This window comes from Eutrema salsugineum, unplaced genomic scaffold (genome assembly GCF_000478725.1).
Source record: "Eutrema salsugineum unplaced genomic scaffold, Eutsalg1_0 scaffold_1, whole genome shotgun sequence".
NCBI classification, from domain to species: Eukaryota; Viridiplantae; Streptophyta; class Magnoliopsida; order Brassicales; family Brassicaceae; genus Eutrema; species Eutrema salsugineum.
In genome coordinates, this window is record NW_006256909.1 from 1,304,311 (window position 1) to 1,317,134 (window position 12,824).

At 36.7% G+C, this 12,824-nt stretch overlaps 4 protein-coding genes across 4 annotated transcripts; 3 read left to right on the top strand and 1 right to left on the bottom strand.

Annotated features, from left to right (window-relative positions):
- Positions 1-2,198: 2,198 nt before the first annotated feature.
- LOC18030644 (transcription factor HHO5) lies at positions 2,199-3,838 on the top strand. The gene is made up of 5 exons (XM_006411882.2): positions 2,199-2,510; positions 2,600-2,760; positions 2,848-3,160; positions 3,264-3,340; positions 3,437-3,838. Exons 1-5 carry the CDS (start codon positions 2,285-2,287, stop codon positions 3,713-3,715), a joined length of 1,056 nt encoding a protein of 351 aa, XP_006411945.1. The 5' UTR covers positions 2,199-2,284; the 3' UTR covers positions 3,716-3,838.
- A 692-nt stretch (positions 3,839-4,530) lies between these two features.
- On the top strand, positions 4,531-7,452 carry LOC18030645 (protein misato homolog 1). Its single transcript, XM_024149960.1, is given in 8 exon segments — positions 4,531-4,756; positions 4,924-5,025; positions 5,112-5,157; positions 5,540-5,618; positions 5,777-6,113; positions 6,197-6,420; positions 6,422-6,444; positions 6,553-7,452. Coding segments are annotated over 8 exon segments (1,695 nt in total). The 5' UTR covers positions 4,531-4,684; the 3' UTR covers positions 7,365-7,452.
- Positions 7,453-7,621: 169 nt separating this feature from the next.
- LOC18030646 (thioredoxin-like protein HCF164, chloroplastic) lies at positions 7,622-9,313 on the bottom strand. The gene is made up of 4 exons (XM_006411884.2): positions 9,058-9,313; positions 8,755-8,979; positions 8,557-8,660; positions 7,622-8,197 (listed from the first exon to the last, which is right to left on the bottom strand). Exons 1-4 carry the CDS (start codon positions 9,208-9,210, stop codon positions 7,915-7,917), a joined length of 765 nt encoding a protein of 254 aa, XP_006411947.1. The 5' UTR covers positions 9,211-9,313; the 3' UTR covers positions 7,622-7,914.
- A 166-nt stretch (positions 9,314-9,479) lies between these two features.
- Positions 9,480-11,933, top strand: LOC18030647 (NASP-related protein sim3). The gene is made up of 6 exons (XM_006411885.2): positions 9,480-9,914; positions 10,176-10,408; positions 10,629-10,829; positions 10,919-11,009; positions 11,091-11,364; positions 11,444-11,933. The coding sequence occupies exons 1-6, from the start codon at positions 9,604-9,606 to the stop codon at positions 11,783-11,785; spliced, it is 1,452 nt and encodes a 483-aa protein (XP_006411948.1). The 5' UTR covers positions 9,480-9,603; the 3' UTR covers positions 11,786-11,933.
- Positions 11,934-12,824: the final 891 nt, after the last annotated feature.

The following is a 12,824-nucleotide window of genomic DNA, read 5'->3' on the forward strand; positions in this document are numbered from 1 at the left end:
GGCAAACATACAATGGTTACGTGATTTTCTTAAACTATAGCTCAATGTGAATGTAAATGGACGTTACGTAATTTCGTTAAACTACATCCCGAGTTCTTTTGGCCACTTAACTTTTTCTACAATCACATACGCCAATATGTGTCGATTTCTAATACAGCAAGTAATTTGTGGTAGCAAATTTGTTTAATATATGTTTGATAATTCTCAATTGGATAAAACGACAGAACGAAACTAAAGATTATAAAAACCAGAAAAACAAAAAACTGAAGATGAGATGTCATTCTAAAGATTATTTATAAGGTTGTTTACTTATATAGTTCAGTTATATATTATAGCAGTGCAAACTGAAAAGCACGAATTCATGTATCGTACGACTATATAGTGCGTTTTGCTAATCTAAGAAAATCGTTTGAATACAAATGTTTTTTTTTTTTTGGTTAATGTTGAGCGCAAGTATTTACTTTAATCGATTTCATTCCGTCAAATCGAGGTTTGAATATACGGCTATGTTTGAGATAGAAATGAATATATGCTTTATACTCGGCTTGGAAATTAGATTACTGTACTTACATCCATTGGATTGGATAATGAATAATGACTATTATTCATTTTGATGTTGTAAAATGCGGAATAACAGATGTACGTAACGTCATAACCTCTTATTTCATCAAGAACCCCTTATTCCACATTATCTGGCCCATGTTTCCCAAATCCTAATTCAACATATACACCAAAATACCCAATTTAAATATTTTCGCTTCGTTCCCTAAACACCTGATTCGTTCGTCCCTTAAACACCTGATTCGATACGGTAATGTCGGATCCATAATCGATTTAAAGACATAAATACAGTAACTGTTACGACTTTTTTTTGTGAGAAATTAAAACTTTTCATTAGCTGTATTTTTGGTACCTCGATGGTTAATGAAAGTAGCTATTTATTCTGACCCGACGGAAATACCATGTACATGTTTTCATTATCAATCATAAGTTGCTTTTTTACAAATCTTCCACATATTATAACATTTCGGTTATACAAATAAATAACAGACCCGACGGAATAAACATTGTTTTAAAAACTAGATTGGTGATTGATTCAAACATAAAATGTGAAACCAAAAAAGTTTTTTTTTTTACTTTTGAATATCTGATGTATGTGAAATAATGTTAAGATACTTACACCTACTTTTTTGGGGGTCAAATGTCACCACATGCTTAAGATTTTTTTTTTTTTAATTTATGGAATATGTTCAATTTGTCAACGGAAAAAGCCAAAAATAAATGTATGGAAGCTGTTTCTTTTTATATTTTTGATTTACAAATTAATTCAAATTAAATAATTAAAGTTTCGACATATATACAAACGGAAATCCGTGAGTCCAAACAGAGGCGCAAAGATGCGACCAGAATAATAGAGATAGTAATTAGCTGGCTTAGTCAAAAGTTTATTTTTGGTAAAAAACTGAATAGCTTTCCAAATTCTAATGTCAGAAATGGGTACACTAGATATTCAGATGATAAAGATTGATGATACATAAGTTAAAAATTCTAGATTTAGAATATGGAACTCCTTGGTCTACAAGAAAAAGAGAATGAAAAAAAGATTTGTGCATGTATAAATACATTTACCATGGTTTTTTACATGATCTAATCTCGTAATTTATAAATGGAAACATTTATGGAACGATTCTAGGATCTGTTCAATAAGAAAAAAAATCATATAATATTCTAATATTATACATCAAATTATTTTATTTTGAACATAAATAAATTACAAAGAGTTAATACGACAGTTAAAATACCCGTAGTTGTACTATTACATTCTTTCACAATCCCCATTTTTTTATTCAATATAAAAAAAAAAAAATACAGGACATGGGAATAAGAGAATCTTCAAATGGGAAGCACTATAACAAAATAATATAACAAGTTTCCCAAAACTGAATATTGTGTATGCTATTATTAGGCAAAAAGAAAAGGAAAAAAAATCAAAATAAATAAAAAAGGGAATAAATATATAAGTGAGTGTAACGATTCGCCGCGTGTGTACGGGCATCACAAAAAGATTCTTTGTTCCATTTAAAGATAATCTGATTGAATATTTTACATAAACGCCCTCGAGTCTCCACTTATTTACAGCGGCTACGATTCACCGCGTCCTTCTTCTTCTTCCCTATCCATTTTTTTTTGTTCTCATTTATCTTATTTTCTTCTTCTTCACCTTCTTCATTCTTCTATATATACATCTTGTAAGCTTCTTTGTCTTTATCTTGTCGGTTTTTCGATGGTGCAAACAGATACAGATCGTAGGATGGGGCTTAATTTGAATTTGTCTATTTACTCTTTACCAAAACCCTTATCTCAATTTCTCGATGAACTGTCGAGGATCAAAGACAATCATTTGAAACTGTCTGAAATCGATGGATATGTCGGTAAATTGGAGGAAGAGAGGAAAAAGATCGATGTTTTTAAAAGAGAGCTCCCTTTATGCATGCTCTTATTGAACGATGGTGCCTCTCTCTTCTCTCTTTCTCGATCCTCTCAATTTTGTTTTCATCGATTCGTGTTTTGATCTTTACGAAATGGTTCCTATGTGTAGCGATTGGGAAGTTGAAGGAAGAGGCTAGAAAAGGGTCATCAGTGATGGCATCAAATGGCTTCGATGCGGGTGAAGGGGCAAAACTGGAAACTGATAATAAGAAGAACTGGATGAGCTCTGCCCAGTTATGGATCTCGAACCCTAATTCCAAATTGCAATCGGTAATCCACTATATATAAAAAGATCAATCCTTTTTATGTTTTGTTTTGTGACTCTCCGATTGATCTTAACCTCTGATCATGTGGCAGACAAACGAAGAAGAAGATCGGTGTGTGACTCAGAACCCATTTCAGACCGGTAATTACCCTAATCAGGGAAGGGAATTTCTGCCTTTTAACGTTCCTCCACCACCTCCTCCTCCTCAAGCTACAGCTCCTCTGCCCCTCATGACACCAACATCACAAATGATGATGGACTGTAGCAGAATTGAGCAGAATCATCATCAATTGAACAAACCTTTACAGAGTCACCACATTCAGAAGAAAGAGCAGAGAAGGAGGTGGTCACAAGATCTTCACCGCAAATTCGTTGATGCTCTTCACAGGCTTGGAGGGTCACAAGGTTAGTCCTTATCCCAAAACAAAATAAAAGAACCAACTTTGCATCAAATTGATTGATTGTACTGAGATTGTGCTATGTTTGTTATGTTGTTGTTGTGAGACAGTGGCTACACCAAAGCAAATTAGGGATTTGATGCAAGTTGATGGTTTAACCAATGATGAAGTAAAGAGCCATTTACAAGTAAAAGTTCTGATCTTTTTTTAACCAATTAGAAGCTTCGAAAATTGATGTGTGGATGCATGATTTGAAAGTGTGTGAAATGAAAATGTATTGCAGAAATATAGAATGCATATCCGTAAGCATCCGCTGCATCCGGCAAAGACTTTATCACCCTCGGATCAACCCGTTTTGTTAGATAGAGAAACACAGAGCTTAATAAGTTTGTCGAGGTCGGATTCTCCTCAAAGCCCACTTGTTGAAAGAGGGTTGTTCAGTAATAATGTTGGCCATAGCTCAGAGGAAGCAGAGGAGGAAGATGAGGAGGAGAAATCTGATGGACGTAGCTGGAAAAGTGAATCAAAGGAGAAGAGACAAGTGTTGGATCTTGAGCTTTGAAGAAATATCATAATACTCTGCATAGTGATGATAAAATTACCAACTTATGTTATTATATGCTCGAAACTTCAAGTTTGTTCGGGAGTTTTTGTAGAAGTAAACATGAGAGGGAAATAAGGTGAGGATTTTGTGCAAAAAACTTAGGTTTTTTTGCAAGAGGAATTAGATAGAGAGAAAGATCAAAATCCTCAGGTTTGTGTTCTTTTTTTTTGTTTACTTCATAAAATTTTGTTTTGTTATTACAGTCTCTCAATCATGTGAATGAAAGAGTAATTTTTATTATATTACCGGGACTGTAATCTATATGGTTCTGTTTTTCCTTGCATACCAGAGGATGAAGAAAATCACACTATTGTCGTTGTAAGACGTCGTTTTCTTCAATCTACCTAATCTGGAAAAAAAAAAAAAAAACAAAAACCTTTTAGTGCATAAAATCGTACGAAAAGATAAGATTTTTTAGTTCTTTTTTTTGTTGCTAACATTTGTTACATTATATTTAAATGTGGCAAAAGATACATTTACAAACCCAAAATCCAAATAGAACAACCTAATTGAACCGAAGATGGAGCCCATTGAAGAAGCACAATCAGCCACAATTGTTTTGTAATAATTGCAAATGCACAGCATTTTGGTTGGTATGACTTGTTTGGCTTGGTATGGTTAAGATTTTGATTGTGGTTTGATGTGGTAAAAACACTATACCAATCGAATTATGTGGTTTAATATGGTCGATCCAGATTCTATTCCCAACCGGAGAATTTAAGAAAATCAACCATGTAGTTTTTTTTTCTCTGGTCTGGGCCTTGCTGGCCACATCTCCATCTTCACTAAATTTGTTCATTTCACAAACCCCTTCTGAACATAGGCTCGGCGAGATTTGAAGGGTTTAAGCAATCACCGGAGCTCTTACACCGTGAGATAAGAACTGACCTATTGTTAGCTTCTTTCAACTTTCCAGTCTAGAGAGACATGAGAGAAATCGTGACGATTCAAGTTGGAGAATTCGCTAACTTCGTTGGCTCTCACTTCTGGAATTTCCAGGTTAGAACCAAATGATCTTCCTCCTAGGTCGATTTTCGACTACCATTGGATAGATTCTGGCTTTCTTCTATCTCTAAATTTCATTACAAAAGTCTTGGTCTTTTTGCAAATTTTGATAAATTTATCGTTGGGTTTGCTAAAGTTACGGCCTTTTGCTTTGAGTGTAGGATGAATTGCTCGGATTGGCGAGTGACCCAGAAAGTGATCCAATCTTTCGAAACCATAATCTCGACATGGACGTTCTCTACCGCTCCGGTGAAACCCAACAGGTGAGATTGAGATTTCGTTGACTTTGATCAAATTGCTTTTGTAAATCTCAGAGTAGAACAACATTTGTGTGGTGGGAATTTTGCAGGGGGTTGCTACATACACTCCTCGTCTGGTTTCCGTCAACTTCAAAGGTAATTTTCTAGCTAGTTCTTTTAATTATAAGTCCTTTGGCAGAAGATTACCTTTGCTTACTTTAAAATTTTCCAGTGCTCACGAGTTAGAGATCGAGTTAAAATGAAGAACTTTAAGAGAGTCATCCGCTTGTATTCAACTAATATAGATTTTCATTTGGTCAGCTATTGAAGTCTGATGATAGAGTCTAACGAGTTAGAGATCGAGTTAAAATGAAGAACTTTAAGAGAGTCATCCGCTTGTATTCAACTAATATAGATTTTCATTTGGTCAGCTATTGAAGTCTGATGATAGAATCACTTAGACCTTGCAAGGTTCTGGATTTGATTATATAAATGTTGATATTTAAATTTTAGCATCTGCAACTTTTTCACCTTTCAGGGTCACTAGGCTCTATGAGCTCACGCGGTACCCTTTACAATGAAGGCTCTTCATCAAGATCAGATTCTTCGAAAACATGGTCAGTAATGCTAAATTTTTCTGAGCATGATGTTTAGGAAAATACAGTCTTGGCGATTAAGATCTTAGTGTTTATAAATTTGATTTCAGTGTAAAAGCTTGTTCAATCACTCAGGTGATGTGATAATCAGTTGAATATACCAATTTTGTGACATGTAGGTGTGGAGATGTTGACACTCAGAGATCTGAACCCCGAAAGAGGAACTTGTTTCTGCAAAGTTTGTATGAAGAAGAAGTTAAAGTGGGGAAAGAAAAGGCGACAGAGATTGAGGACAAAGATATTGTTGGATGCTTAGATGAGGGAGTTGAATGTTGGACTGACTTCTCCAAATCCCATTATCATCCTCAAAGTCTATACGAGCTGAGCGGATTATGGATGGACTCTCAGGATTTCAACAACTACGGAATTGGTAAAGACGTTTTCTATGAGGCTTCACGTGGAGAGGAAATATGCGACAGACTCCGTTTTTTCGTGGAAGAGTGTGATCATATTCAGGTTAAACCCAAACAGTGTTACTTTATCTGTTTACTTTCTAAACGTAGTATATTGACAAGGGATTGAAATTACGAAAATCACAGGGTATCAAGTTCCTTGTGGATGATTCGGGAGGATTTTCCGCTGTAGCAGCGGATTTCCTTGAGAACATCGCGGATGAGTACACAAATATTCCTGTATTGCTATATTCAGTGAGGAGTCCAATGTCGCAGATGAATCCTAGAAGCTCCAAAAAGACAGTTTCAAACAAGCTTCACGATGCAATATCGTTGCTCGACTCTCCATCCTTTTGTAAACTCTTCACTCAATAGGTTTACCATCCTGAGCGGAAGTAAGCAAAATCATCCAAACTTCATCAAAGCATAAATGTTTTGATTTTCTCTTACTGCAAACTGATGGTTTGATTTGTTTTGTTACTCTTGTGTGTTGGTTCTTTAAGGTAAAGCATCAAAATTTCTTAACCTCGGAGATGAGAAGCTTTATCGAAGCAGTGCAGTGTACGCCGCGGCTCTACATTCAAGCACAATCCCTTTCCGAATGCAACCAACAAGCTCAGATTCAAGTGAAGTGTCGAATTCTATGGATGTTAATACACTCGTGCAGCTATTAACGGGTCGTGGTAGACAAAACATGGTGACGATCTTGGACTCCGCAATGCCAGCTCCTACATTAGCAGGGAAGCAATTAGAGAATACCCTTTTAACGGATTTGCAGGCGCTAACACCGGAAGTATCTGAAGATGTAGAAGACAATCAAGCAATTGAGTCAATGTGTATACTTGGAGCCCTTAGTTCAGAAGATAAAGAAGCATCGGTTTCAGAAGTGAAGAATGCGGTCGATGCATCTTACGAACAGGCAATAACCAAAACCAAGCCGTTGTTTTGCACTCTATCAGTTTCACGTTGTCCTCTTCCGGTGCCTTTACCGTTTCCTTCTATATTTGGAAACCTTGTTGGGAGGAAAGGTGAGATCTTGAGCAGCCCGGTCTCGGATTCTCTGTACAGAGGCTCATTGGATGTTCACTCCATACCAGTAGCAGCAAGATGGAGATCGTCGAGCGCGATTTTGCCATTCTTGGAAAGGAGAATGGGGAATTTGGAGAAACTTGGGATCCAATGGGGAGCCATGGGATCAGATGTGGTGAGGACATGGGGATTTGGGAGAGAAGAATTGCAAGAAATGAGGGAGAATATGTCAAAGATGGTATCTGAGCTGAGTCCTCAGTTTTTGGAATCTTCAGATTCAGATTAGAGTTTTAAGTTCTGTCTTAAAATGAAACTGTTGTACCATCTCTGAGCTTGGGTAAGTTAAGGATCATTTTAAAAAAAAATTAAAGTTCTTGACGATTTTTTTTTTTTTTTATGGTTTTAGAATTTTTTTAAACAGTGATACCTACGTGAAAAAAAAGTATTTTTTTTTTTGAATGCCCATTGCATTGTAGTGTATTTGTCGAGACTAATGTTATGAATCCTAGACATTACTACAGACTCCTTAACTGGTAGACAAAAAATTATAATTTGGTTGATTGCATTGTATAATTATAAAACAAAGTGGTTGAGAGAAATTAACGCAATTGAGTTTTGAGTTGATGAAGGAAGCAATGTCGAACCGGATAACACCGATATGGAAAATTGGAAACCATATATATCAACATTTAGATTCAATGGTATTCTTCTGACCAATTTGAACCATTGCTACTTCCCAATTTTTCCCTTCATGCCTACTTCTTTTGTGCACTGTAGAGTTAGAAACAACTTCTATCGCCAGAACCATGGTGATGATGATGCCACTCTCTCTCTCTCTATCCATGGCTTAAGGGATCAGTTACCTGATGCACCTTACGAGACTCGGCGCTTGAGTATTGTCCTACGGCTCGGGCATAAGGAATTGACTTCTTCCCGCTAGCAAGCGCATTCACATTCTCAACCAGATACTGCCTCGGGAGCCTCCCGACCACATTACCTTCCTCGTTCCCTTCTCTATCGAGGAATGCGAAATGAGGAATACCCTCAACACCAAATTCATCCAACTCTTGCTCCCATTTCGTGTTGTCCACATTTAGCATCACAAAGTTAACTTTGTCCCTACGAATCACAACACCGCAAGTAAACTCCGACATTAACACACACACGAATTTTTTTAACATAGCATCTAAACTAACATGAGTCAATGGTTTGCTTCTGCAACTGAAATCTTCAAAGCTCTAGTTTGTTCATTATCATCTATCTACATAGCCAAACCCATTCCAAGACAAGTTCTTTAATTCATCAATCATCATTACAAGATTAGGTCTCTTCTGCAACTAGAATCTTCAAAGCTCTAACAAGTTTCCTAAACCACTATTAATGTGTACTTTTCTGCAACTAGAAAGCTCTATAGCTTGTTGTTGATCTATATACAGAGTCTCCATTTTTCAAGAGATTGTGATAAATGAAAAGGTTACTTGTATTGCTGCTCGATCTTGTAAACATCAGGAGCTAGTTCTCGACAAACCTCACACCAATCTGCATAGAATTCTACCACAGTCGGCTTTCCATTAGACAAAGCCTAAAACAATCCAATTCACAAAAACCATTAAGCAATCGTATGAAGTTACTCTACGAGATCAAAACGCAGATGAAGAATGAAAAAAAAAACACACCTCCTCGTAAGGCAACGCTGCAGCGGTTAAATCCTTCAAGGAAATCCCAAAATCGAGCCTCGTCGATAGAAACAACGCCAAAGCCGCGATTACAGATGTAGCCGCGACTCTTCTGTTGATATCTCTGTTGGGAGATTCAGGGAACCCAGAAGAAGAAGAAGAAGCTTGAGATGATTCCACTTCCTTAATTTCACCAGTGGAGCTATCATCTACCACCAATTTCTCCTGAATCAAGAAAAACGCTACACCTATTTTAGCAATTTCGCCTTCGACCCATCTAAAAAGAATCAAACTTTTCTTCACCTGAGTCTCGGAAGATTCTGGGTTTGCTTGGCAACGAAGAGCGCGAGATCGAGGAGCTCCTGTTTGGGTTAGGAGAAAAGTTTGATACTTTCGAGGACTGAGATTGAATCCATGACTAGATGAAAGGTTTAACGAAAACACTAAGCGAGCCATCGTCGGAAGATAATGAGATAAAATGCAGACGACAAAACTGTGTTATGAATTCATCAGATCGGTTACAGTCGTAACAATAGCTTCTTCGTCTGTTTAAGCTATACGAGCCACACATTTTTAGCGGAAAAAAATAAAAGTATCGTAATTTAAACAAATAATAAATTTTTGAATTCCCTTTTTTTTTTTTTTTTGGTATAATTTTCCGTCCATTTTATCCATCAAATTTTTTACTTTTATATAGGGGTCAAATCATTTTTGTTTACGGGTTTTCATGTTTTTGTTTGAAGAAAGGGTTTTACAGTAGAGAAAGCGAAACTCTCAAATTTCTTGTTTCTTCCCCTTGTTTCTTCTTCTTCTTCAATTCACCCAGAAATCTAACCCCCAAGTGTGAGGATGGTTGAGGAAGCAGCTTCAGCATCAGAGGTCGTGCAAACCTTAACGGAGCCTGTGACGGAGACAGTACAAACCCTAGAACCCAACCAAGCCTCAATCGAAGCCACCGTCGGATCAACTGTCCAAGGAGGCACTGAATCCACTTGCAACAACAACAACGCCGCCGAGAGTGCTGTAACTGATGTCCCCGACGAAGACCGTGAGAAGACGCTTGAGTTCGCCGATGAACTGACTGAGAAAGGATCTGTCTTTTTGAAGGAGAATGATTTCGCAGAAGCCGTAGATTCCTTCAGCCGTGCGCTTGAGATCAGGTCTCATTTCTCATTTCTCATCTCTTTATTGATGTGTATTGAGGATTCGGGTAATAGATTTGCAGTCGAAAATGTATTGTCAGTGCTTGCTAGGCTAATTAGATGTGGTAGAAACTCAATAAACCAAGAGTTAGAGTTTTAAATGTGTTTTCGATTCACATCCTAGGCTCAACAGTGTAGTTTTTGCTATTCATGGTATCTCAAAGGTACTTCTTTCAGAGCAAAATTTCTAATGAAACGCTGCTTGCTTTTTATGGTTAGGGTTGCACACTATGGCGAACTTGCTACTGAGTGTATAAACTCATACTATAAATATGGATCAGCTCTCCTGGAAAAGGCTCAGGCTGAAGCTGATCCACTTGGTAACATGGCCAAGAAAGAAGATGAAGTTCAGCAAGAGTCTATTAAGAGCACTACCAACGGTGAATCTGTCGCTGCATCTGTTGTTGCTCCTAGTAACACAGAGAGACAAGGCAGCTCAAGTGGGCAAGAAGGTATTGAAAATTGAGAAATGTCACCTGTATTGAATTTGAATATTTTGACAATGATTGCACCTCCGTTCCCCTTAAGCTTGTAGATTGAGATGAAATGTGTGCTTCTTAGTGTCACACATATACCCGTTGGTTGATGAAGTCATTTTTCTTACTCAAACTTGTGTAATAAAGTATTGTGGTTGTAAATTTTTCTGAGCATTGCTGTTTCTTTTCGTTTTAGGTTCTGGTGGTAAAGACTTAGAACAGGATGGTGAAGATTGTCAGGATGATGACCTATCTGATGGTGATGAAGATGAGTCTGATTTGGATATGGCCTGGAAAATGCTGGACATCGCTAGGGCTATCACTGACAAACAGTCTACTGAGACAATGGAAAAAGTTGATATACTCTGTGCCCTTGCTGAAGTTTCCTTGGAGAGAGGTAATTTCTTTCTTATTTCACCCTCGTAATGTCATTTAAGTTTCTCAGTTACGATTGGTTGATTTTGGTTTGTGGTATTTACAATGCAGAGGACATTGAGTCTTCCCTGATTGACTACAAGAAAGCATTGTCTATCTTAGAGCGACTGGTTGAACCCGACAGTCGACACATAGCCGAGCTGTATCCTTTGATTTCTTAGACTATATATTATTTCTCTGCATTGTGTTGTTGGATTATACAACCTTAACTTGAATGTTTCAGAAACTTCCGCATATGCATCTGTCTAGAGACTGGATGTCAGCCTCAGGAAGCAATACCATATTGTCAAAAGGCTGTGTTAATCTGCAAAGCACGGATGGAGAGGCTCACAAATGAGATCAAGGGTCCATCTGGATCAGCAACTTCCTCAAATGTCTCTGAAATAGACGAAGGAATCCAACAATCGTCTAATGTTCCCTACATTGACAAATCTGCTTCAGACAAAGAAGCTGAGATCAGAGTCTTATCTGGACTCGCAGAAGACCTAGACAAGAAGGTAAGTAAAAGTAAACCCATACAACTTATTAGAACAACTCTATAAACCCATACTAATGTCCAACATTTGTTGTCTGCAGCTTGAGGATTTGAAACAACAAGCAGAGAACCCAAAGCAACTCCTTGCCGAGCTAATGGGAATGGCATCAGCTAAGGCAAATGCTAATGACAAGGTTGCTGGTGCTGTTGGCGAAATGAGCTCTTCTCGGATGGCTATGAATACTGGGAAAGACTTAGAGTCGCCTACGGTCTCAACCGCTCACACCAGTGCAGGAGGAGGAGCATCATCAGGTGTTACTCATTTGGGCGTTGTTGGAAGAGGAGTGAAGCGAGTTTTGACTAATGCAACCTCTGCGGAATCAAGTCCATCAAAGAAACTAGCTCCCGAGTCTTCAGACAAAGCAGATGGCAACTCTTCTTGAGGTGAAAAATGGCAAAGAGCTCTCCTTTACTACTGAGTTTTAACAGAAACATTTGGTACCCTTGTCATGAATCTTAGGTTTTCGCTGTCCTTTTATTGTAATTGAGTCCGTACTTTAAAAATTTTAATCGTTGAGAGCTTGTCGTATTCTTGCTTAGTATTCCTGTTAATCAGTCTTATTTAAATGTGCTTTTCAGATTTAGTTTCGAAATCTGAAAGTTATGTGCTCAGAGCATCTCCAAAAACAACCTTAAATCTTCAAATATGAGGTTTCATAACCTTATATTTAAAGTTTCACTGTTTAAAACCTCAAATTTGAGGTTTGCAGTTTTTATTTACATTTTAGTTCTTATAATTATATATTTCATAAATAATTATTTTATTTTTTTATGTTTATCATTTTAATTCAAACAATTCTGTTTATGTAAATTTATCTTATAATGTAATTTTTAATTTTATTATAAAGTTTATAATGTAATTTTAGTAAATAATATTTTTAATATATATTTTTTGTTATTTATAAAGTTCTATGATTTTTATTAATAATAATTAAAAATAAGAACTATAATGTAATATTTTAAATTTTGTAATAGAAGATTTGAAATTTTGCTTTCGGAGACAAACACCGTCAAACCTTAAATTTGAAGTTTGGCCAACCTAATTTAAAGTTCTTTTTAAGATGCCCTCAAGAATGCATATCAGTGGATTAGTTCTTGATTTTTTTTTTCAATGTATTAATAATTTTATAATAATCTAAGGGATAAGAAGATAGCCAATCTTGATAATTTGGGTTACTTGTAGAATTAAAAACTTGTAGAATTTAATATATGATGAGTAGAGAGATCTTCGCTTTGTATTTGGAGATATGATGATGAGCTGTAGATGAAAACGACACCGTCGATGGGCACCAGCGAAGCCTACGTGGCGAGCAGCTCTAGAGATATCCGAAACTCCAAACAGTTGTCACCAATGAAATGTAACTAAATAAACATATAAAATACTCTATGATTTAGCATCATTATATTATATCATTTTAATTA

Excerpts from the sequence above, each read along its gene's own strand:
- LOC18030647 (XM_006411885.2), top strand. The coding sequence starts at position 9,604 with ATGGTTGAGGAAGCAGCTTCAGCATCAGAGGTCGTGCAAACCTTAACG. Across the intron at positions 10,409-10,628 it reads CAGCTCAAGTGGGCAAGAAG|GTTCTGGTGGTAAAGACTTA; the intron begins GTATTGAAAATT and ends TTTTCGTTTTAG. Across the intron at positions 10,830-10,918 it reads TGAAGTTTCCTTGGAGAGAG|AGGACATTGAGTCTTCCCTG; the intron begins GTAATTTCTTTC and ends TTTACAATGCAG.
- LOC18030644 (XM_006411882.2), top strand. The coding sequence starts at position 2,285 with ATGGTGCAAACAGATACAGATCGTAGGATGGGGCTTAATTTGAATTTG. Across the intron at positions 2,511-2,599 it reads CATGCTCTTATTGAACGATG|CGATTGGGAAGTTGAAGGAA; the intron begins GTGCCTCTCTCT and ends TCCTATGTGTAG. Across the intron at positions 3,161-3,263 it reads CAGGCTTGGAGGGTCACAAG|TGGCTACACCAAAGCAAATT; the intron begins GTTAGTCCTTAT and ends GTTGTGAGACAG.
- LOC18030646 (XM_006411884.2), bottom strand. The coding sequence starts at position 9,210 with ATGGCTCGCTTAGTGTTTTCGTTAAACCTTTCATCTAGTCATGGATTC. Across the intron at positions 8,661-8,754 it reads CAGCGTTGCCTTACGAGGAG|GCTTTGTCTAATGGAAAGCC; the intron begins GTGTGTTTTTTT and ends GGATTGTTTTAG. Across the intron at positions 8,198-8,556 it reads AAGATCGAGCAGCAATACAA|GGACAAAGTTAACTTTGTGA; the intron begins GTAACCTTTTCA and ends TGTGATTCGTAG.